At 46.9% G+C, this 25,703-nt stretch overlaps 1 protein-coding gene across 4 annotated transcripts in view; it reads left to right on the forward strand.

Annotated features, from left to right (window-relative positions):
* Window positions 1-25,703, forward strand: part of KLC4 (kinesin light chain 4) — a 51,266-nt gene that overhangs the window by 18,065 nt on the left and 7,498 nt on the right. For 2 of the 4 annotated variants that reach the window (XM_088450710.1, XM_088450711.1), the window contains exons 3-12: window positions 1,387-1,617; window positions 4,315-4,393; window positions 4,983-5,299; window positions 5,402-5,503; window positions 6,118-6,291; window positions 7,181-7,280; window positions 7,359-7,411; window positions 8,626-8,693; window positions 10,883-10,991; window positions 12,147-12,311. In XM_088450710.1, coding sequence (XP_088306836.1) covers window positions 1,387-1,617; window positions 4,315-4,393; window positions 4,983-5,299; window positions 5,402-5,503; window positions 6,118-6,291; window positions 7,181-7,280; window positions 7,359-7,411; window positions 8,626-8,693; window positions 10,883-10,991; window positions 12,147-12,311 — 1,398 coding nt within the window. Of the gene's footprint in view, window positions 1-1,386; window positions 1,618-4,314; window positions 4,394-4,982; window positions 5,300-5,401; window positions 5,504-6,117; window positions 6,292-7,180; window positions 7,281-7,358; window positions 7,412-8,625; window positions 8,694-10,882; window positions 10,992-12,146; window positions 12,312-17,869; window positions 21,585-25,703 lie in introns of those variants that run through there. The other 2 variants (XM_088450713.1, XM_088450712.1) reach the window with 2 other exon arrangements.

Here is a 25,703-nt window from a genome sequence, read left to right on the forward strand (position 1 = left end):
AGTGCCCCCTGTAGTAATCCCCCCCCTGGTAGTGCCCCCAGTGGTAATCCCCCCCCTTTTAGTGCCCCCTGTAGTAATCCCCCCCTGGTAGTGCCCCCAGTGGTAATCGCCCCCTGTAGTAATCGCCCCCTGGTGGTCCCCCTGTAGTCCCCACCCCCAGTAGAAAGAGACGTGATAAGAAGTTAAAAAAAAAAAATCACTTACCTGAAACTCCCGCTCCTGGTCCCGCACTGTCCGCTCCTCCGGCCGCTTTGCATTATGGGAGAGACGTCGTCATGACGACGTGTCTCCCATTACCCACTGCGGGAGCCGGAAGATGGCTTCCGCAGTGGGAGCAGTAGCAGCCGCTGAGAGTCTGACAGACTCTCAGCGGCTGCTGATTACACCAAACACGCAGCTGCCGGCTCTGGCGGCTGTGTGTTTAGAAGTGTGTAGCGCTGACCGAACTCCGTCCGGTCAGCGCTACACTTCACTCGAGTATAAGCTGAGGGGGTACTTTTTCAGCACGAAAAAGTCGGCTTATACTCGAGTATATACGGTAACCTGAAACCTGCAGAAACGAGGGACCATTTGGCTGTGCAGATGGACCGGTTTGGGAGATGGAGATCCGATATTCCATATCCCATTTCCTACTATATCATACGGCAGATAAAATAAAGACAGCCAGGACTGAGCATTTCCATTACACTTAAGGCACACATCCACTAGACGATTAAATTGAACGATGACGATATCATTATCGTTCAATAATTGTTTGAAAATCGATGGTCGTTTAGGCATCTATCATCGTACAAATAGATTCAACATGTTTGCAGATGATTGATGTACCTACACTGAACGACTGCTCGTTCAGTGTAGGCACATCATAGGCAGACATACGACTGCAAGATTACAATGTTGTAATCGTGCAGTCTTCTGCCTGTCGTCTAGTGGATGTGTGCCTTTACACTCTGTGCCTCAATGTGGCGGCTTCCAGTTAGTAAACTCATGGGTCTATGTAAAAGTACCAGCCAACCAGCTCCTAACTGCCATGTCACAGGCTGTGTTTGAAAAATGACAGTTATAAAGTGGATAGAGGTAAAGTACCAATCAATCAGCTCCCAACTGTCATTTTTCAAACACAGCCTGTGACATGGCAGTTAGGAGCTGGTTGCCTGGTACTTTATTTCCATCCAAGGCTTAGTAAATAGACCCCTAACTCTCTATAGATGTACAGTATAAGCCTTTTATTTTCTTGGGTCTAGTTCCATGTAAAGGAGCCATACCTTTTTCTATACCAATGAGTTGGGCGACTTAAGATGGAAATGTGCGGCTTGGCACCGACGTATGACTGGGCAAAGTAAGGTGACGTCAGGCCCTCTCTCTCCTTACCTATTGTATCTACAGCTGATGATGTCGCTATCCAATCACCTGACGGCAGTGGAGTCGGAGAAGCAGAAATTGCGGGCGCAGGTGAGGCGCCTGTGCCAGGAGAACCAGTGGCTGCGAGATGAGCTGGCAAATACCCAGCAGAAGCTACAGCACAGCGAGCAGAACGTGGCCCAGCTGGAGGAGGAGAAGAAACACCTGGAGTTCATGAACCAGCTGAAGAAATATGACGAGGACGTGTCGCCCACTGTAAGGACCATCCTCATTTTACAGCCTTGGCGCAAAATGCCCTGTACCCTAATTACTTCATAATCGTACATGCCCAAACGCTCAGTCCGCAACGCGCTCAGATCGGGGTCGTAATCCTGAATATTACGGAGCGCCACAGTAATGTCTGTTATCTTAGTTTCGCCACATAAGCCTGATCAGCAAGGAGACCCTGATAAATACCGTGTTATAAGAGACTGATGATATAATATATATAGGAACTATTTGTTTATCTCCTTCCCATACATATTGGGTTAGAAGATAATAGACTGGTGATAACAAGTTCTCTCTCCTGAATGTAACAAGTGTCCTGGTATGTTCCCTGCTCCAAACCTAATTCATTTGTAGATTTATTTTATTACTATTTTCCATAACCAATTAACTGGCGTGGTCACACGAGATGCTATAGGGGTGTGCTAGACACCCTCTGGGCCTAGTAGAACTCTGGATCTGATTCAGACCCGGACACTAAGAAGCGTTCGCTCGTAGCTAGCCGATGTTTGCATTCTGCGTATATGCATCGCAGTGCGCGAACCAGTGCGAAAGATCGGGAAGCGTTCGCTCGCTGCGCATAGACTGCCCAGCATAGTGAGTGACAGGAGTGCCTGAGTGTCTCAACGCCGTTTCAGAGGCGTGCAATACTAACAGGCAGCGTCATAGTACACGTCACCTGGTTGTATTTCACACTGAAGTGCTTGCGGCAGGGCATAGTCAATCTTAAGCGATGCGGTCGCTTCTGATGCTACCCGATGTATCGGTGGTTGCATACACTTCCTGGAGATGACGTGCACAAGTGGGTGTCTTAAGACAGGCTGGTGGGCGTCTACATACACAAAGCGATCGCACGCCAAGACATAGCGGGCGTGCTTATGCCTTGCCGTGCGATTGCCTGCCTTGCCGTCACTTAGCCGAATTTGCATACGTTGGGTGCGAGCGTACGCATCTAGTGAGTGGGCCCTCAGTGCCCCTAGTGGTAATTCATATGTACATGCTCTATCGTGTCTAATGGTGGGTGCACACCTCACCGATATACAGTATATGCAGATCAACTGATCTGCAGATGTAGCTGCAGTCTGTGCAGGACATATGTTGAGCTGTCAATCACCGCTGGCCCGTGAATTAAGTGTACGGGCGGTCGCCTGATTGCTGGTACACACAGCGCGATGCCCCAATATATCTGCAGATATATTGGGCATTGGCTGTGCAGCACCGCCGAAGCGATGTCTGTGAACGATGTCGTTCTCGAACATATCACTGGTACTCTCTGGCCAATGCACATACGATATGTCGCCCAGTGTGTACCCAGCATGAGGCAACTTAACTGAGGAGTTTTTTTTATTTTCTTTACAAAACTTTATTAGAAAATGACAATATTTTTTAGTTAATATATATTTGAAACTTCTTAAACACTATTTTAGTAAAATATACCTAGGGGGTATCTAGTAGATCCCTGTAGAATCTCAGGCGGCAATGCCAGCTAAGTGCTTAAGGAAAATAGTAGTAAAGTAAATCTATATACTGATGCATACTTCATATGTTTGTTATCTCTAATTATGCCCCTGAAAACATTCAAAGTCCCAGAATAAATAAGCTTTATATAGCATGGATGTAGTTTATGGTTATAGCTATGGGAAGAATCGTGATTAATTCTTTAAGGTTTTCCCTTTTTTTTTTTTTTTTTCTTCTCTGTATTGTACTTTCGATTTCAAAAATATATTTGCGGATCGCCCTATTTAAAAAAAAAAAAAAAGAAGAAGCCTTAAAATTTGCTTGAGCGTGGGGAAAAAGCTCATTCTGTGCTGCTGCTGTGAATGTACTTTATAGAAAGGGGATGTAGTCGGCATCCCGATGCGCACAATGCCGGCGGTTAGGATCCCAGCTCAGGAATCTGGACGGCTGTGATCCCGACGGTGAGTATTAGGGTTAGGCATTAGGGGGAGGGTCAGGGTTAGGCTGCAGGGGGGGAAAGGTAGGATTAGGCAGTAGGGAGGGGTGGGTTAGGCTGCAGGGAGGGGAGGCTTAGGGTTCGGCTGCAGGGAGGGGTGGGTTAAGCTGCAGTTAGGGTTAGGCTGCAGGGAGTGGAGGGTTAGGGTTGGGCTGCAGGGAGGGGAGGGTTAGGGTTGGGCTGCAGGGAGGGGAGGGTTAGGGTTGGGCTGCAGGGAGGGGAGGGTTAGGGTTGGGCTGCAGGGAGGGGAGGGTTAGGGTTGGGCTGCAGGGAGGGGAGGGTTAGGGTTGGGCTGCAGGGAGGGGAGGGTTAGGGTTGGGCTGCAGGGAGGGTTAGGGTTGGGCTGCAGGGAGGGTTAGGGTTAGGCTGCAGGGAGGGGAGGGTTAGGCTGCAGGGGTGGGCGAGGAGGGTTAGGCTGCAAGAGGGTAGGTTAGGGTTAGGCTGAGGGGAGGGTTAGGTTGCCGGGAGGGTTAGGGTTAGGCTGCAGGGGGGGAGGGTTAGGGTTAGGCTGCAGGGAGGGGGGAGGGTTAGGCTGCGGGAGAGGTGAGGTAGGGTTAGGAGAAGGTTGCAATACTTACCAGCACGTGTCTGGATTTCCAACCTTCGGGACTATGCTGCTGGTATTCTGACCGCCGGCATTAACAGCGCCAGGATTGAGTACCCAACCCATAGAAAGGACCGCTCGGTGACCATACCGTATAATGTTCCTCATCTGTCTCATGGGTCATTCGCAGGAGGAAAAGGAGGTGGATCCATCTAAAGAGAATCTGGACGAGCTGTTCCCCAACGAGGAGGAAGACTCCACATCAGGCAGTGAGTATGAGTACAGCCCTCCTCTGCATGGTTTCATGTAGGATGCAGGAGGCTTGTACTTGTCACCGCCTATCCTCGGGGCGGAGGACAGGTGCCAGGGTATAGGGGGTACGGGTTCAGGGCAGTGCGGATGATAAAGTAAGATAAGTTGAGAGAAGACAGATACCTTAACAAAAGAAGACAGTTTTCCTTAACAAATGTCTTTAGATCGTTACGTTGAGTTGGTTGAGCTGCGTGTTTGTTATACATTAAACAGAAGATTTATTACCCTTTCTAAAGAGGACAACCGGAGCTGTCACCCATAGCAGCCAATGGGATTCTAGCTATTTATTTATAAAGTATACTAAATCAGGTGAAGACAAACTTGTGTAACTACACTTCCCAGCATGCCCTCCCACAGTTTTGCTGTTAGGTCATGCAGGAGAGCCACATGGTGCCTATCCCTGTACTAGATAAATGATAGCTAGATGCTGAATGATTGCTATGGGCGACACCTCCTTTAGAAGGTTTAATTAACCTCCCCATAAGTATATATTGCCGATCTCTGCAGCAAAATCATGATCTCAGTATTCTCTTCCTCCCCCCTCAGTGTCTCATCAGCATGGTAGTTCAGCGGCTGCAGCTGCCCAGCAGGGGGGGTATGAGATCCCAGCACGACTCCGCACGTTGCACAACCTGGTCATCCAGTATGCATCTCAGGGCCGCTACGAGGTGGCCGTGCCGCTCTGCAAGCAAGCATTGGAAGACCTTGAGAAAACGTCGGGCCATGACCACCCTGATGTGGCAACCATGTTAAACATCTTGGCCTTGGTGTACAGAGACCAGAACAAATACAAGGAAGCCGCACACCTGCTGAATGATGCACTGTCGATCAGAGAGAAGACCTTGGGCAAGGACCATCCAGCAGTAAGTATGTGACGGCTGCCGGGGCATTGCACGGAGTGACCAGCGGTGCATGCCATCCTGGTAATGAGACCAGAGCTGATCTGGGTCTCCTATTGTTTGCAGGTGGCGGCCACCCTCAATAACTTGGCAGTTCTGTATGGGAAAAGAGGAAAATACAGAGAGGCCGAACCTCTGTGCAAGAGGGCCCTGGAAATACGGGAGAAGGTAACAGCACTTCTGTCCTATAAGACTCGCACTTGTCTGCTTGATCATCTCTCTTGCTCAGTACAGGCAGACTCATGTCTTACATATGACTTCCTGCCTGTCTCTCTGATCCGTCTGCTGTGCCTCTCTCTCCTCCTGCCTGTCTCTCCGATCCGTCTGCTGTGCCAGTCCCTCTGATCCATCTGCTGTGCCTCGCTCTCCTCCTGCCTGTCTCTCTGATCCGTCTGCTGTGCCAGTCCCTCTGATCCATCTGCTGTGCCTCGCTCTCCTCCTGCCTGTCTCTCCGATCCGTCTGCTGTGCCTCTCTCGCCTCCTGCCTGTCTCTCCGATCCGTCTGCTGTGCCAGTCCCTCTGATCCATCTGCTGTGCCTCACTCTCCTCCTGCCTGTCTCTCTGATCCATCTGCTGTGCCAGTCCTTTGCTCTTTTCTTGTACTTGTGTCCATAGTCTGTCCGATACGCCAGTCTCCTCTTCCCGCTGCCGTCCACTCTTCCGGTCTCCCCTCCTATCTGCGCCTCTGATCTATCCATTGTGCCATCCTTCTCCTCCTCCTTCCTTCCTTCCTCTTTGTCATGTGGTTGCTCTCCATGTGACCGCTCGTCATTTTTATGCAGGTTCTAGGAAAAGATCATCCTGATGTAGCAAAGCAACTGAACAACCTGGCGCTGCTGTGTCAGAACCAGGGGAAGTACGATGAAGTTGAATACTATTACTGCCGCGCGCTGGAGATCTACCAGGCCAGGCTAGGGCCTGATGATGCGAATGTCGCCAAGACCAAGAACAACCTGGTAAGAGGAAGCTGCATAGTGGATAGTGTGTGTACTTATTTATTTTAAAGTGGATGCAGTATTCAAAATAGATTGTTTGTGTACAATAGTATAAGTTATCTATCTATAACAGTATAACAGTATGTCATATGCATTCTCTATTTGATTGTATAGTAGAGATCTGCAACATGGTGAAGGGGGTCTGCCATATAGAGGGGATTTCAGTTGGGTAGCGCACAGAAGTTGTTAGGAGCTGCAGAAGTGGTAAAGACTGTGATTCAGAGCCGGACGCTCTGAAAGAGCGCTCGCTCTGAATCAGGGTGTTTTGTTTTTTTTTGGAGCGGCCTGGCAGCTATAGCGAGCAGCCAGGATGATGGTCGCGATGGTCAAGACCATCGGGCTTGTGACGAGACCCTTGTGGTAGGGTCTCGTGGCCGCAAGCCCCAGAAAGCTTCTAGCTCTAACAGCCGGAAGCTCTCCCACTGACATCACTGGTGATGTCAGTGGGGCCGCCCACAAACGGCAGGCGTTCGCTTGGGAACACCTCCGTTTGTGAAGCCACCCCCCGGCCACGCCTACCAAACGGGGCGAGCTGTCAATCACCATCGACAGCTCGCCCCCTTTGGTGCAAGACCCGGAGCGACGGAGCACCCGTCGCTAGCCGGGTCTCGCGCATGCGCACGACAGAGCCGACTCCGTCGTGCGCATGCCCAGTGGACAAACATCAACTCGGTATGCAAGCGCTCAGCGCTTGCGACACGGTCTGAATTAGGACCTGTGTCCCCTGTACTATAGACTGTATGTGGATGATGGTCACAGACAGTGTAGGGCTTATACTGTAGTATAAGGGCAGAAGACACCAGGTTATCAGGTGACAGGAATAACTAACCAGGATGCGTGTCTTCCTCAGGCTTCTTGTTACCTGAAACAAGGGAAATATAGGGCAGCTGAGCAGCTGTATAAGGATATCCTCACACAAGCTCATGTGAAAGAATTTGGCTCTGTGGATGGTAAGTCCTTGACTTGAGTCACAAGAGCTAGCACTTCTTACATTCCCCCATGTAACTCTCTTGTCTTGTGTCCCACAGATGACCACAAGCCTATCTGGATGCACGCCGAGGAGAGAGAGGAGATGAGCAAGGTCAGAACCCTGCATGTTGATGTGTTCTGTTATGGGCCAGGTGTTTACAGTCAACAACTGTTTTCATACCTGGATAAGCCGATCACAGCCACTTTACAGCCGATCACAGCCACTTTACAGCTGATCTAACACCCAGCACAAGGTGCTAGTGTAGGGCTGCTCCCTGTACTCTCCTTCTCTCCAACCAGTCGGAGCATCAGGGGCTGGATTGTACTGCCATGTATTTCCTGTTGGTCTAATACAGAGCCCTCTAATTGAATTAGTTAGCCAGGAGCACCAACCCCAAGCTCACACACCTAGCCTCACCCTGTTTTTTTTGCATGGGTTGTAAAAGGTCTGCAGTGCAGAGGCAGGGGTGTATCTAGGGATTCAAGCGCCCCTGGCAATGTAATGGACTGGCGCGTCCCCACCCCCCTATGCAGTGACCTCAGTAGTAATCCCCCCTATGCTGCATTGCTCCCAGTAGTAGTCCCCCCTGTACAGTGCCCCCAGTATTAGCCCCCCCTATCCTGCATTGCCCCCAGTATTAGTCCCCCTATACAGTGCCCCCCGTAGTAGCCACCCCCCTAAAGTGCCCCCAGTAGCAGCCACCACCTATACAGAGCCCCCCTGCTGTGCCAGGCTTACACACACACACACACAGAAGAAACAAAAATACAACTTACCTGATCCCCGTTCCTGACGCGACCGCCGCTGTCCGCTCCGAATCCTGGCTCTTCTATTGCATTATGGGAGAGACGTCATGACGTCTCTCCCATCACACGCTGCGGGGGGAGCCGGAAGATGGAGCTCATGAGTGAGCTCCAGCCGGCTCCCTCCGTGGACAATGCAGCAGCCAATGAGTCTGTCTGCCTCTCATTGGCTGGCTGCTATAACAAACACACAGCCACCGCTGTAGGGCAGACTGCTCTCACTGCGGTCTGCCCTACACTTGTGGGGCCGGGAGACTAGTGAAGGTAGTCCACCCCGTGGCTGCTGGTGGCACTGCCGGACGGCGCCCCCCCCCTTTGGTCGGCGCCCCTGGCAAGTGCCATCCTGGCCAATGGGTAGATACAGCCCTGTGCAGAGGATGTATGGCAGGGGAGGTGGGGTGCCTTGACATTTCACCCTTTAGTAAGGGGGGTAGTAATGGGGAGGTCTGTTGAGATATAAATGGGGGTGATCTAGCTAATTCTGTGACCTTGTATGACTTTGTTTTTACCTTTCATTCTCAGACCCCTAATAATGACAGTACGCCATACTCTGAGTACGGAGGTTGGTACAAGGCCTGCAGGGTAAACAGGTTAGTGTTACCTGACCACGTTCCATCTTTTCTTATAACCTTGTGATAAAGTATCTTCCTGACGGACACCCATAGAGGGTTATCTGTTCTCCCGTCACATCGCCAGCACTTCCCCACACTATTCTGCCCTTGTGTTCCTCCTCAAGTGCAGTCCCACACCTTACAAGTCAATGGGAGCAGCATCCAGACCTCCTTTTGGGCCATTCCACCCATGGCCACATGCAGACCGAATGTAGATGTGGTGGAACAAGGAGACTACGGCTACCCTTGGGGAGCTGCAGCCCATATGAACTTGAGGGGAAATGTATCAAGATTTGGAGAGCGATAAAGTACCAACCAATCAGCTCCTGTCACTTTTTCCTAGCACAACCTGTAAAATGACAGAAGCTGATTGGTTGGTACTTTATCGCTCTCCAATATTTGATAAATGTCCCCCACAGGCATAGAAGGTGCCTGTTCTCTGTGAATCTGTATGAGAACTCCAGGTTGATCGTCTGTGTACTCCTGGTTAGAGCCATTTTAAGTTATTGGAGCCATTGATATAAATGATGTGTCGGGGAGTCTTGCGTCTGCTCTACTAGGACAGTTATGTTATTGGATTGAAGACATTTTTGTCAGTCAACTTAAAAGGGAAGACTGTCCTCTAATACAAGGGGCAAACTTTACTAAGCGACGGGTTCTAAACCCCGGTAGTTTGCTGGTGGTTTGGCAGCGGTTTTGCTATCTGCACATTTGCTAAGGCCAAAATCGCTGTCAAAACAAATTTTAGAATAGAACAGGGCTGTCATTTAGAAACTGCAGCCAAACCCCCGGGGTTTAGAACTCACCATCAAACTGCGACTAAACCGCTGGGGTTTAGAACCTGCCGCTTAGTAAATTTTGCAGAAGGAGTCTCTCGACTAATGATGGTACTCCTGCTCTATGCGGCTGTGTTACCATTTAGGCCCGTATTCAATTAGCTGCGAAAAGTCCTGGACGTTTCGCATGCCAAACTTTTCGCCGTCATCGCTGGTTTTCCATGCGAAAAAGTATCGCGCGCCTCCCTGCTTATCCCCTTATTCAATTAGAAAACAGCGACAACGGAACCCGGCGAATTCGGAACCAGCGAAAAGTCCTGTCAAGAATGGGGAAAACTGTACCCCCCGAAAAGCTGCACTAACATAAGGGATCACTATAGGGGTGTTCTAGTACCCCTAATAAAGCTAATCTGGGTTTTTTTTCCCCTCAAAAAGCATGTTATCAGCGTCTTTGCATAAGTGGTGAACAATGGCATTAAGCAATATTTTTTTCATCAAAATAACTATCCCCAGCAAATTTGGGGAACTTGAAAATGGGTGCTAGCATATTTGGAAGTTGCCAATGTGAAGTTTAAAAAAAAAAAAACGTTAAAAATGCACCTGCAATTTTAAAAACACCTGGGGCATACTTGGGGACCCCCCTGGAGTCTATTTCGCTAGTTTTTAAGTTTGTCCCCCAACTTTGTTTTATTTTTGGCCCCGGAATCAAAGTACTTTTTTGGGGTGTTAAGTTTATTTTAAACTTTTTTTTATTTTTAATACAGTTTACCTTTGGGGACCTATCCCAAGGGTGCAGGGTGGTTCCCGCAAGTTTGCACCCCAAAATCCCAGTTCTACACTTTTTTTTCGACAGCTTTCATAAGCGAATCTTTTTCGCCTATTCCAATGCATTGACTTTCCGCATCGGCGAAAAGTCTTTGGAATTGAATACGGGGATAAGTTTTCGCCGGGCGAAATGACATCACCGGCAAAACTTTTTACCCGAGAACAGCTTTTTGCACCTAATTGAATACGGCCCTTAGTGCTCTTATTTGCAAAAAGGAAAAGACATCTGGGAATGTGATGTTGTCTCCTCCACATTGCCATCTTGTGGATATTTTGGGGGACTACAAGTCTGAATAGCCTCTGTTCTACTGTTGTCCTGTTGAGTATTGTGAATATTATATCTTCACTCATTTTAGCTTTATACAGTTTGTTTCTTGCCATTATCACTTGCTTTCAGTTCTTGACCATTCACACCTTATATTTACCCGTAGAAAGCCCCTGACCTCCTCTGCTCCCTGCATTATCTTATTGTTTGATCAAAATGACTCTCCAACCTGCTTAACAAACACCTTCTCTTCCTACAAATATTACCTGAGTATTTATATGTTCTATCGGAACTTTGTATAGTCCCACAGTGAACACCACTCTTCGAAACCTGGGTGCTTTGTATCGGCGTCAGGGGAAGCTAGAGGCAGCTGAGACGTTGGAGGAGTGTGCTGTAAGGTCACGCAGACAGGTGAGTGATCTTTTTTTTCTTATACTCCCTGCAAATCGAGAGCATAAGGGAGGGGTGTCCTTTATGTATCGGGAGGAAGGGCAAGTAATAGGGAGGTGTCCTGTATGTAACAGGAAGAGGGAGTAATGGGGAAGAGGGGTCCTTTTATGTAAGGGAAAGGGAGAGTAATGGAGAGGTGTCTTGTATGTTTGGGAAGGGGCCTAATAGGTATGTGTGTTGCTTGTAAGGAAAATGAGGAGGTGTACTTTGTGAAAGACATTGGGGTAGTAATTGGGAATTGGTGCTGGTTCTAGTAATGGAGTTTGGAGAAGCCTGACTGTATGGCACAGACTGGTGGAATGTTCTGCCACTGGTGTGGTAACTCTATATGAGGGCTGTTGTTTTTTGATGCAAAGGTTCTAGGGCAGTGTTGGTTAACCTTGACACTCCAGCTGTTATGGAACTACATGACCCAGCATGCACTGCTACAGTTTTGCTATTAGGGCATGCTAAAACTGTGGCAGGGCATGCTGGGATATATAGTTCCACAACAGCTGAAATGTCAAGGTTAGCCAACACTGTTCTAGGGAGCCTCACTAGTTCTCTTAGAATAAGGAGGTTCCTGTTGGTGGCTGGGGTATCATTCTGTTTTGGAAACTGTTGATCTGCCCTACAAGTGTAGTGAGGCTTTTGGTACTGGGATGTACAGTATATAGCAATCTGCCTGTATCTCTCTTCTCCCTGCTACTTAGAAGAACAGAGCTCCTCCGTAAGTCCGTTCATTTCTGCTCTCTCACGTGTGGCTATTTAGCAGGGGCGTGTATGGGGGCTGCAGCTCCATGATGGAAACGGGGAATCTTCTCTGCAGTCAGGGTACAGTTTACCGCCACCTATGGGTACACATGCACATATATTCTTTGTCATGAGTGAGCGAGTGAGCTACATCCGTTTTCTAATCCAAAAGGTCATTGGTTTGAGATCATTTAATAAGAACTCAGAGAATGGCGCTGCTACACTGAGCGACCGACCCTTCCCCATTACACAATATTTACATTTCATTCACTGTTTCCTGCAAAGTTGTTGGTGAGGTTAATATGGGAGCTGGAAATGATAAATTGGAGATCATGTCTATCATCCTAGTGAGACCAGACAAGTTTTATTTTTCTGCTACTGCAGGGGCTGGATCCCGTCAACCAGACAAAAGTTGCTCAACTTCTAAAGGAGGGAGAGACCCCTGAGCAGCGGAAGAAAGGGCGCGAGAGCACCCGAAGCAGCGTGAAATACGAAGGTGGCACTGACGGTGCAGAAGAAGTGAGTATGGGCGGCGTGGAGTGGAGCGGGGTAAGTACAGATCCTACATCATGACCTCCAGGAGCGCAGCGAAAAGAGGGACAGAGAAACCTTCTCCATAAGCTGGCCCCAGTGGGAATCCCAGTATTTGCATACAACTCTGTAGACCGAGCACTGTTAACACTGGCTGGATTTTAGATGCCCCACTATTTGCTATGATGTGGTGTGTTTGCTGGGTTTTTCTGTTTAATACACACGGATATATGTATTTACACTTTCTGCATACATTTTTATTATCTCCATGGGAGGGGCTATGCTGTTTATTCTGATCACCGGGCAGCAACGAAAGTGTCTCTCCATCTCTTAGCCCTCTGTTGCAGTTTTATCTCTACATTAGAGATGTGCCGGGGGTCGCAGAGTCCAGCTTATTAATGTCCCCACTTCCTAGCGTTGTGTTGGGTTTTCCTATGTATTGTTTGGTGGGGGGGGGGGGGAGCCTTATAGTCAGAGGCAGTATTGTCTCTACTTATCGTACAGATTACCTTCTTCTCTCAGTGCGTCATGGCAGCTGGTGGTCATCCTTATGACTGCATGTGTCTTAACTCCCCGTGAGCCCAACCCAAACTCCATAACTTTCCTGCATGTGATCCTACCTGTCATAACACAGCTGCCTCCAGTCTGCGCTCTGCGTGCCCGCCTGTGTAATGTGCGTGTGGAGCGAGGGTGTTTGTGGAGTGCAGACACTGGAACCTGACGTGTGTGTGTGTGTGTGTGTGTGTGTGTGTGTGTAAGTGTAATCCGGAATTCAGAGACAAGTGTGTATGTTCTAATTAGTCAGGAGTTGATTGACTCATGAATTGTTTTTATAACAATGAAGGATAATAGTTGGCGATGGATATCTCTCTGAGACGGTGACGTGGTGGCGACATCTTCTACTCTGGGGCCTATTCAATTCTGCAGGTCTGCCGTGGACTTTAAACATATGGGGCCCATCCCATTAACGTGCGCAGTAAAACCTGCGATGTAGCACCTACTGTAATAGGCAGATATGAGAGCACAGGCGGGGCGCATCACGCAGAATTGAATAAGCCGCTCTGTGTCTGTTGGAGTTTAGGCATGAGGGCAGGGGTCTGTCCTGTGTGAATGCCATTGGCATAGAACAATAGCTTGCCAATCAGACTCGCATTACGCAGGCAGCCCGAATAAATTCCTGAGCAAAGTTAATCCTGTATTATTTTGGCTGACAATAAAGTGTCTAGAAACCTTGGCAGATTTTTAGCAGGCTTATATATTACTTATCTGCATTCGCAACATATCGATGCGTTGCTCAGACACTGGGTGGTCCAGCGGGTAGGAAGGATCATCTGTCTGTACGCTTAAAGACGGGCCACTAAGGAGGGTCCTAGCTGGAGCTTGTGAGTGACCGAGCTGGAGACCTATTGTGAAGTTACAGCTTTTATGTTCCAATGAACCAGATTTTGCAAAATGAATGAGTGTAGAGAGTAAGACCCTAGATACAGAAGAATCTCCTGTATGATCATATGAACTGACATACGTTCTAGATCTACTGTGAAGTGACGTGTTATAGTATAAGCAGATACTATTGTTTCATTGATCTTTGTCCCATATCTCTGTGTTGCTGACATTATTATATCTACACTTCCCCCATAATTGTCCTGTTTGTGCAGGGCTTCCGTCATTTCTTCAGCCAATGCCATCCCCATCTACGTGCCCCGCCCTCATCCAGCCTACCGTGCGCCGGCTATTATCCCATTGAGCACCATTGCTGTGCTGCAAGGAGGGAGGTGCAGCTGCAATTACTTTGCTTTAACTTTTATCATGTAGGACTACAACTAAAACTTCATGCAAAGTAGGAGGTGCCAGTTCATCCCACATTGCTACCGTGCATTAGTTGCAGTCTGCCCGTCAGTTGCAGCTTTGCCGTCCCGTGGGTCAGTGCTGTGGATATGGGTCTCCCCTGGCAGGACTGAGCAGAGAGTGCCCCTTACACGTTGTGCAGTACAGTGTAACATTGGCAGTATTGTGGAGGGCGCCATGGCAATCTTGATCAGTGCAGATAAGATGTGGTTGGGACATTGACCGGTGATCGGTTGGTGTGTGCAGAGAGGTGGACTGCAGACTTAGAACATTGACTGGTATTCGTGTGACTAGTATTCTTATTATAATGGACTAAGATCAGGTGGAGCAACGTTAGACAATATTTACATACATGGGTGTTGGTGGCGCGGCGAGCATTTACTGGTACATAGGCCAATATTAATAAAATGCTTTGAAAGTTGAATGACGCTAAGCAACATAACAGCAATATGAATCTCTGCATTCCCCCTGTAACAGCCTACACACGGCCTGTGCAGTGCAAGCGCTGTCACATTGGGTGATTGTCACAGAGTTGAGGGCAGGGCAGTCACACGATCTATGTAGCAGCTTAGTCTGTGATTGGATGGTTCTATCACAGAATGAGCAAAGTGCAGTCACAGTCTTTGTAGCAGGTTAGTCTGTGATTGGATGGCACCAGCTTGTATAGGCAGCCATAAGTTAATTTGCTGTTGAGCAAGTGTAACCTCTTTAGTCTTCTCCCCTCATATTCTGATGTGTTAAGAAGCTAAAATGTGTATCCCCTAATTAGAGCCATGAACCTCTAGTGATGCATCTGAAACGATCATGTGGGTTAGTGTTTATGGTAAATCCTGAATCTGGAGATGAATTATCATTCACATGACAGGAAGAAGGGATCACAATACATGTTTCTGGACACATCGGTATCTGTTACATTGTGTTTTATGTATGTCTTGAAGAGTTACATCATGCTTAATGACATCAGAGCTGATTCTTTATTTTCTACCTGTATGGCGAGCTTTAGGCATGCTAAGGTTTATTGTAGCACACAGATGGAGGACATGGACAGACAGAGGTGTAGAGCATAGGGTGATGGGATGAAGCAGAGGCGCAGTAAGTGATATGTAAGCATCCACAGATTGATTTATTAATTTGTGATGAGCACTCATAAGTGGAGAACATTAGTTGTGGGTGGGGTGAGGTAAGCACCCACGGGTGGAGATCATTACTTGTGTGGGTGTGGTGTGCACCCATTAGTGGAGATCATTGGTTGTGAGGGTGAGGTGAGCACCCACGGATGGAGATCATTAGTGGTGGGGTTGTGGTGAGCACCCATTAGTGGAGATCATTGGTTGTGGAGGGCACCCATTAGTGGAGATCATTGGTTGTGGGGTTACGGGGAGCATCCATTAGTGGAGACCATTGGTTGTGGTGACCACCCACGGGAAGAGATCATTAGTTATGGGGGTGTGGTGAGAACCCATTTGTGGAGATCATTAGTTGCAGTGGCCGGGTGAGCTGGAGGAACTGAAATGGGCTAAGGCTATGAGTTACCTGTGCCAGGTCATGGTTGAATGGATGTGTTGATGTCGGTGATGTTTCTGTGTAGTTGGTAAATGGATGTTTTATCTACATATCTTAAGTTTGGAAATAATTAACATTGCTTACTCCCCTTTATATGTTCTGTATAATTCCCTTTTCCATCCTGCATAACCTTGTCCCAATTAGTTTTCCCCGTTATAACTTCCAGCTTTGTGTTATGTCCCCCACTCATATACCTGCATCCCCAACTTAGTAACTGCACTTCCTATGCCTGAATGTGTCAATTCTAGGTCTCCAGCCTCTTGTCATGTATTCTCGTCGGCCTCTTGTGACCTTGCATTTCGCCTGTACTCTCTTAACACCTTCTTGCTGGATCCCGAATAACAAGTTTGTGTTTCCCCTTTTTCAACCCCTTTCACCTGCTACTATACGTGTCCCGTTGACCATTATCTGCCATTGTCATGGAATCATGTCATCCTTGTCCTATGGGATTCATCGGTTCTCTCTCCCTCTGTCTCTCTGGCTCTGGTCATAAATAGACGGAAACGCTCCAGCTCGCTCCTGGCATCTTGATGGTGGACTGTGCTCCAAATCTCTCCATGTGTTTGGGTGTCTGTCGTTTCCTGCCTCTATCCTTCTGTCTGTCCTTTGGGTAAACCTCTCATTAAACCGCACTAAAAGTATATACAGTCAGGTGCATAAATATTGGGACATTGACAGAATTTTCATATTTTGGCCTCTATTCACCACCACAATGGCTTTGAAATGAAACAAACAAGATGTGCTTTAACTGCAGACTTTCAGATTTAATTTGAGGGTAATTACATCCAAATCAGGTGAACGGTGTAGGAATTACAACGGTTTCTATATGTGCCTCCCACTTTTTAAGGGGCCAAAAGTAATGGGACTATCAACTCAAAAGCTATTTCATGGACAGGTGTGGGCTATTCCCTCGTTATTTCAGTTTATCAATTAAGCAGGTAAAAGGTCTGGAGTTGATTCTAGGTGTGACATTTGCATTTTGAATCAGTTGCTGTCGACTCTCAATATGAGATCCAAAGAGCTGTCAAGCCATCATTAGGCTGAAAAATCAAAACAAATCCATCAGAGAGATAGCAAAAACATTAGGTGTTGCCAAATCAACTGTTTGGAACATTCTTAAAAAGAAAGAAGGCACCGTAGAGCTCAGCAATACCAAAAGACCTGGAAGACCACGGAAAACAACTGTGGTGGATGACAGAAGAATTATTTCCCTGGTGAAGAAAAACCCCTTCACAGCAGTTGGCCAAATCAAGAACACTCTCCAGGAGGTAGGTGTATATGTGTCAAAGTCAACAATCAAGAGAAGACTTCACAAGAGTGAATATAGAGGGTTCACCACAAGATGTAAGCCATTGGTGAGCCTCAAAAACAGGAAGACCAGATTAGAGTTTGCCAAACAGTTAAAAAAGTAATTACAGTTCTGGAACAACATCCTATGGACAGATGAGACAAAGATCAACTTGTACCAGAGTGATGGGAAGAGAAGAGTATGGAGAAGGAAAGGAAGTGCTCATGATCTAAAACATACCACCTCATCAGTGAAGCCATTGTGGTGGTGAATAGAGGCCAAAATATGAAAATTCTGTCAATGTCCCAATATTTATGCACCTGACTGTAGTATTAAGCAGATGAATCATATAGTTCACATTACCTTATATTAGGACAAGCATCCAAGATGTAAAGTCTCAACATCCCAAATGTGAATATAAGACCCTCTGACCAGAAGACTATTCCATTTCTAATTAAGCCATTATCAGTTCTCCATCTATTAATTGTCTCCATCACTTAATCTCCTCATTGAAACCAACTTGGGATTCCTAATATAGTGCTTAGAAATGTGAATAGAGATGGGACTTGTATATGATAACTTACAGGGGACTGTATACTTCTGATCCTCCCTGTAGTATGAGCTGAGGGTCACTTTCTTCTAGAACGTAGCCCATGTGGCTGATGTTGGCTATTTAATGGAGGCTACTCCAGTATCAGGAGTTTATTATAAATCTAATATGACTTTGGGGAGCCCTTAACATTCCTGGCTCTTCTTCCTTCTCCCAAGCACCAGATTACGTCCATCGGTTTCCCTACTCTCCTGTGCTTGTTAGATGTAGCTGCCCTCCAGCAAAGCTATTGTAAGATGTTTTTTGTTTTCTTATTTCTGCACTTTTCAGGCTTAATTATTCCAGCTTTGGAACTTACCTACCCTTGTCCTATCCCCATGAGAGGGACTGGAGTCACAGGCTGGAAGGACAGAACAGGGCCCTGTCCCGCCAACACCTCCCGAGTCACTGCAAGATACAATTCCACACATGAATTTTCTCTTACGTAATGTCCATGACTACAGCTGCAAGCCATTATTAATGTCCTGTTATCATCATGATCCTGCTATAAGATGACTTGGACAAACCTGTCCTTGGCCCCTAAGGATGTTCCCTACCAGCCTCCCTCTCTTGACATGTTCATTTGCCCCAGTCTGGAATGCCTACTCTTCTGTTTTCATGTCCTCCCTGGCGGTCAACTTCTCTTTTGTCTACCCTTGCTGCAGAACCTTCTGTACTGTTTCCATGTCCTCTCTGACATTCAGTTACTTGCCACTATCTGCTTTCTGCAGGACCTTCTATACTGTTTCCATGTCCTGTTATTTTCATCTCCTCCTCTCTCTCTACCTTCTGAAAAACTTTTATTAATTTCTGTTTCCTCTCGCTATACTCCCTCCATGTTCTTTGCTACATTCATCACCTCTTTTTCCTCCACTTTCTGAAGAACTATCTAGACTGTCTATATGTCCTCTGCTACATTCACCATCTCTTCTTCCTCCACTTTATGTAGAACCTTCTAAACGGTCTCTTTGTCCTCTGCTACATTCACTGCCTCTTCGTCCTCCGCTTTATGTAGAACCATCTATACCAGTGATTCCCAACCTCAGTCCTTAAGGCACACTAACCGTCCTGGTTTTAGCGATATTCATGCTTGAGCACAGGTGGTAAAATCAAATTAACTGAGGTACTAATTAAGTCACCTGTGCCCAAGTGTGGCTATTTTTAAAACCTGGACTGTTGGTGTGCCTTTAGGACTGTGGTTGGGAACCCCTGATCTATACTATATACATGTCCTTTGCTACATTCACCGCCTCTTCTACCTCCACTTTATGTAGAACCTTCTATACTGTCTCCATGTTCTCTGCTACATACACTGCTGCTTCTTCCTCTGCACAACTATCTATACTCCCTTCACGTTCTCTGCTACATACACTGCTTCTTCCTCTGCACAACTATCTATACTCCCTTCATGTTCTCTGCTACATGCACTGCTTCTTCTTCCTCTGCTTTCTGCACAACTATCTATACTCCCTTCATGTCCTTTGCTACATTCACTGCCTCTTCTTCCTCTGCTTTCTGCACAACTATCTATACTCCCTTCATGTTCTCTGCTACATTCACTGCCTCTTCTTCTTCCTCTGCTTTCTGCACAACTATCTATACTCCCTTCATGTTCTCTGCTACATTCACTGCTTCTTCTTCCTCTGCTTTCTGCACAACTATCTATACTCCCTTCATGTCCTCTGCTACATTCACTGCCTCTTCTTCCTCTGCTTTCTGCACAACTATCTATACTCCCTTCATGTTCTCTGCTACATTCACTGCCTCTTCTTCCTCTGCTTTCTGCACAACTATCTATACTCCCTTCATGTCCTTTGCTACATTCACTGCTTCTTCTTCCTCTGCTTTCTGCACAACTATCTATACTCCCTTCATGTTCTCTGCTACATTCACTGCCTCTTCTTCCTCTGCTTTCTGCACAACTATCTATACTCCCTTCATGTTCTCTGCTACATTCACTGCTTCTTCTTCCTCTGCTTTCTGCACAACTATCTATACTCCCTTCATGTCCTCTGCTACATTCACTGCCTCTTCTTCCTCTGCTTTCTGCACAACTATCTATACTCCCTTCATGTTCTCTGCTACATACACTGCTTCTTCCTCTGCTTTCTGCACAACTATCTATACTCCCTTCATGTCCTTTGCTACATTCACTGCTTCTTCTTCCTCTGCTTTCTGCACAACTATCTATACTCCCTTCATGTCCTTTGCTACATTCACTGCTTCTTCTTCCTCTGCTTTCTGCACAACTATCTATACTCCCTTCATGTCCTCTGCTACATTCACTGCCTCTTCTTCCTCTGCTTTCTGCACAACTATCTATACTCCCTTCACTTTCTCTGCTACATACACTGCTTCTTCTTCCTCTGCACAACTATCTATACTCCCTTCATGTTCTCTGCTACATTCACTGCTTCTTCTTCCTCTGCTTTCTGCACAACTATCTATACTCCCTTCATGTCCTCTGCTACATTCACTGCCTCTTCTTCCTCTGCTTTCTGCACAACTATCTATACTCCCTTCATGTTCTCTGCTACATACACTGCTTCTTCCTCTGCTTTCTGCACAACTATCTATACTCCCTTCATGTCCTTTGCTACATTCACTGCTTCTTCTTCCTCTGCTTTCTGCACAACTATCTATACTCCCTTCATGTCCTCTGCTACATTCACTGCCTCTTCTTCCTCTGCTTTCTGCACAACTATCTATACTCCCTTCACTTTCTCTGCTACATACACTGCTTCTTCTTCCTCTGCACAACTATCTATACTCCCTTCATGTTCTCTGCTACATTCACTGCTTCTTCTTCCTCTGCTTTCTGCACAACTATCTATACTCCCTTCATGTTCTCTGCTACATTCACTGCCTCTTCTTCCTCTGCTTTCTGCACAACTATCTATACTATCGATGTCTTTCCCATTGTAATGTAATGTATACCAGATGGTCGGGATGTGCCCGTCTTAGTTGGTTGTCACAATCTGCTTGCTTTCAGGCTCACGCCAATTTCTCTAGCTCGCCTCTTAAAACGTTTTGCTTTGTACAGGGTCCCATTAATATATAACAAGTACTCCTATCCTATAACTTTCTACAGGGATGTAAAGCTAATGAAGGACACTGCAAGGGGGTCACATAGCTGAAAGAAATAATACTTGTGCATGACTAGTCCACAAAACTACACACACGCTCTGTTATGTGAATGTATTACATGGCAGTTTGTGAGAGCTGGGCGTCATTTGAACATATCCCACAATGGAATCATACTATTTGGAGGTGAATAAAACCATTATCCATTATTATATCTTGAATTACTTGATCGTCTTCCTTCCTCTTTGATTTGGTGCCTTCCCTTTCCTGCCTAATTGTCTGTCCTCATTGCCAAAACTAACAGACTTGCCGAAACTTCTGTCACCGAACTTCTTAATCCTTGTAGCCGTCATACTGTCACTGTCTATCAGCCACCTCTATTCATTCTTACACATGTACTGCCTCCGTGTTCCATCAACTCAGTGCCTCAGTAATCTATCCAGTGTCTGGTGCCTCACTTTCACTCTTAAATGTCTTGCTCCTCTCATCCACAATCAGTCAACAGTCTGTCTCTCTTCCATTTTAAGCAGGTTGTTCCCCTGTGTGTGTCCTCCTTTCTCCTTTTATCTTGTACATTGAGTGCCTCTTTCCTTGATGGTTTCTACAGCCTTTTATGGTTCTAATCTCCTGGCGCGTACTTCCACTATCACAAGTATTTCGAATATTTATATTAGAATATAAGTATTTTTAAGTTATACACAGTTTGTTTTTCAATTTTCTGATAATGTTATGAATGTATTTGCATAATTAAAGTAAGACAGCTTATTTGTGTCTGGGCGAATTTATTCAAGTCTTCCGGTGATTTATGCATTACTCTCTGTACGTGGAATGTGTCCTAGGTCTACATAGCCGTCAGTGGTGCCCATCTGTGGTCTACCCTTATTTATGAGAGGCATATCTGAAAGGGTCTAATTTCCCCAGCATTCTGGTGATTTTGCTGCTGAAAGCAGTGAGGTGATATGGTGTCCAGTGACTTCCTACTGCGCCGTATTTTGTGGTGTAAAACCATATACTGCAGTAGGTCTCTCATCCTTTGGAAAGAGTCAGTAACAGGTGGTTACTGACCTGTAAGAAGTAGCACCTATACCCCACGGCAGATGACCTGGCGAAGTAAGCCCATCCATTTGCTCCGGAATACGACCCATGTTGCAGAGTAAGCCAATCCAGTCACAAGGTATAGGCACTTGGGGATGAATTAAGCCTACCCTGTCACAAGGAACAGTGCCTAACGTGGTGGAGTAAGCCCCGCAGTCGCAAGGAACTGTGCCCAAAATGGTGAAGTTAGCCCGCCCTGACGCAAGGAACAGTGTCTTAGGGTGGAGGAGTAAGCCCACCCTGTTGCAGGGAACAGTGCCCCAGGTGGTGGATTAAGCCCACCCAGTCACAAGGTGCAGTGCTCCAGGTGGTGGAGTAAGCGCAGTCACAAGGAACAGAGCTTCAGGTAGTGGAGTTAGCTCGCCCTGACGCAAGGAACAGAGCCTCAGGTGGTGGAGTAAGCCCACTCTGTCGCAAGGAACAGAGCCTCAGGTGGTGGAGTTAGCCCACCCAGTCGCAAGGAACAGTGCCCCTAGTGGTGGAGTAAGCCCAGTCACAAGGAACAGTGCTCCCAGGTGGTGGAGTAAGCCCAGTCACAAGGAACAGTGCCCCAGGTGGTGGAGTAAGCTTGCCCAGTTGCAAGGAACAGTGTCTCAGGTGGTGAAAAAAAAATTAAGGAGTCACAAGGAATAGTTACCTGTGGTTGAGTAAGCCTGCTCAGTCGCAAGCTACAGTGACTTATGTGGCGAAATAAGCCCACCCAGACGCAAGTAACAGTGACCCATGTGGTGAAATAAAGCCTACCTGGCCGCAAGGAGAAGTGACACGGAAAGGAGTAAGCCAGCCAGTAGCCAGGAACAGTGACCCAGGTGATGGAGTAAGCCCAGACGCAAGGAACAGTGACCCAGATGGTGAAATAAACCCTACCTGGCTGCAAGGCGCAGAGACCCAGGTAATGGATTAAGCCAACCAGTAGCCAGGAACAGTGACCCAGGTGATGGAGTAAGCCCACCCTGTCACAAAGAGCAGTGACCCAGGTAGTGGAGGAAGCCCATCCAACCTCAAGGAACAGTGACCCAGATAGTGGAGGAAGCCAATCCAGCCTCACGGAGCAGTGACCCAGGTAGTGGGGAAGCTAATCCAGCCTCAAGGAACAGTGACCCAGGTAGTGGAGGAAGCCCATCCAGCCTCAAGGAACAGTGACCCAGGTAGTGGAGGAAGCCCATCCAGCCTCAAGGAACAGTGACCCAGGTAGTGGAGGAAGCTCATCCAGCCTCAAGGAGCAGTGACCCAGGTAGTGGAGGAAGCTCATCCAGCCTCAAGGAGCAGTGACCCAGGTAGTGGAGGAAGCTCATCCAGCCTCAAGGAACAGTGACCCGGGTAGTGGAGGAAGCTCATCCAGCCTCAAGGAACAGTGACCCGGGTAGTGGAGGAAGCTCATCCAGCCTCAAGGAACAGTGACCCAGGTAGTGGAGGAAGCTCATCCAGCCTCAAGGAACAGTGACCCGGGTAGTGGAGCTGATCATCCCAGTCACCATTATTTTTTACAATTTTTTGTGTCGGCAGGTGGATTGGACCACAGGAGCCTGGATTCAAAGAGGGGAATAATTTAAAAATGTCTCCTCCTGATGTGTCTAGTTGTTTTGAACTTGATTTATTACTTATTTCCCACTGACGTTACAATGTGATATTGGGAATGCCAGATACCATCACTAATCACCCTACTAATGATAGTAAATCCCATACAAGCTAAAGGCTGTTTTCAGTGCGACACAGGTGAGCAGCCCTCCAGCTGTTGTAGAACTACACAACCCAGCATGCCCTGCCACAGTTTTGCTACTGAGCCATGATAAAACTGGTGCAAGGCATGCTGGCATTTCTAGTTCAACAGCTGCTGGAGGGACGCTTATTGTCCACCCCTGTTAAAGATAAAGGTTTGCACTAATTGGAGGCATAGTCAAATTTGTATAATCAAGTGACCTGAGCAGTGGACAACAAGCTACCATCATATCACAACATTTCCAGTGAAAGAGAATAAGGTTAAAACATGTATAACAAACCATACAGACACTAAGGGGTATATTTACTAAAGTGCAGCTTTTAGAAGTGGAGAATGTTGCCCATAGCAACCAATCTCCTTCTATTATCTTCTGGAAGGTGCTGGCTAGATAAGTAGAATCTCATTGGTTGCAACAGCTCCACTTCTTAAAACCTGCACTTTAGTAAATATACACCTAAGAGTGTGCTTATAGTCTAGTAATTCTTATCTAGATCAAATTTGCATAAATTAAGCGTACATTATAATAACTTATGATGCTTATTTGGGTAATGTTCGCATTGTGTTCATTCCGTCCAAGCCCTTATGAGGGAGTTGACAAACATCAAGATGAGCACCCCAACGCTTCCACTACTAGTGATCTCACAATCTGGTGATCAATCCTGTAGGAATACCCTCACACCAAAGGCACCCAAGAAATGAGGCTCCTGGCCATGCATTGCGTAGTCTAATTCCATTTTAATGCATTCATTAAAAACAGCTCAAGCACTTTCAAATTAAATCTACTTGTTACAGCCATGTAACTGTACGCCAACAGCAACACATGGTGTCTGCAAGTCCCCGTCGCCTGTTGTAGTTCAGCCACGTATAGCCATATAGCACGTTTCTTCAGGGATGTGGCTTCACAATAACAAAACAGGTGCTGATATGTGAAACGGAGAATTCCAGCATCTTTTACCAATATATAAATTGTTTTTTTGGGGGGGAAAAAGTGCAAATGTGCTAATTTTTTTGACACCGACTGAATTTTGGCAAAGGGATGAAATTGGTGGATGCATAAGGGATGGTATAAGGAAAGACCAGGTCATCAAGGACGTGCTGCACATCAAACGCGGTTTATAATCCCAGTGTCTGCTCTCGAGGTTTTTGAAGGACCCCAAGTACAATTAAAGTGTGATCTCTACAAAGGCAGTGCGTATAAGTGCCTGTCTATGGCCTACAGCAGTGCTGGCTTATACACACTGGAACATTCCCACTGCTAGTTGTAGATATCGTCTGTCTCTATACTCTGTCAGTGAAGCCCAGTTTAAAACCTAGAAACCCTATAAAGTTACTGGTAAAAGTGCAGAAGATAATTTAGAGCGAGCGCCAGGAGTGCTAAGAAGGTGGGAGGGGACTGATTTATTTGGCTTGTCTGGAGGGGCCCCCAGAGAGTGCAGAGTCTTTTAGTAACTAATCTTACGTGCAGACTTAGCCACGTTCCCCTCTAGCTCCCGGGCCCGCCATATGTCTCGGTAGCCCTCGCCAGCACTAGGTGGAACATGGGCACAACTTGTCCTATTGTCCAGCTTCAATGTCCATCTGACTTTCACTCTAATATTTGTATGCACTGTGGTTGGGATGAAATAAGACGGTCCAGAGGTTACAGGGCTGAACACTACTTTGTGTCACCCTGACAAAGATGCTGGGAAGCGTCGAAACGCGTAGGTGAATCTCCTCCCAATACTCCTCACTGACCGGACACTTCTTGCACTGCCTGGATGCCACTTGCTGCACTAGCACGCAGTCTATACCAAGAGAGACTTTCCTCTATACCATCTGGATACAGCTCCTGACGAAGCGGGCACTGACTGTCAGGCAATGGGAAGATTGATGCTCCCTGCACTATGGGTAGAGCCGTCACTTTGCCACTACTGTGGTGGTTGACTGGAGATCCAAGCTCCCTGTTAAGTGGGTAGAGCTATTGCATCGTGACCTCCGTACATCTGGCTCTATATGCAAATTGTTGGCTCCACAGGTCTAACAATATAAACCTTGAAGACCCTCAGCACCAAAGAAATGAATGACATAAAGGTCTACACAGTTTGGTAGCAAGTATACATCTACCTTTACAGAACTTCCTAAGACCACATATAAATCTGAAACAAGTAATGCTGTCTATTGGAAACAAATAGTGCCGGTCTTTAACAATTTAGAGAGAGGAGTATGATTAAATGTGTTATATATACA

Source organism: Taudactylus pleione, unplaced genomic scaffold, assembly GCF_031769625.1.
Source record: "Taudactylus pleione unplaced genomic scaffold, aTauple2 ptg000522l, whole genome shotgun sequence".
In the NCBI taxonomy this organism is placed as follows: domain Eukaryota; kingdom Metazoa; phylum Chordata; class Amphibia; order Anura; family Myobatrachidae; genus Taudactylus; species Taudactylus pleione.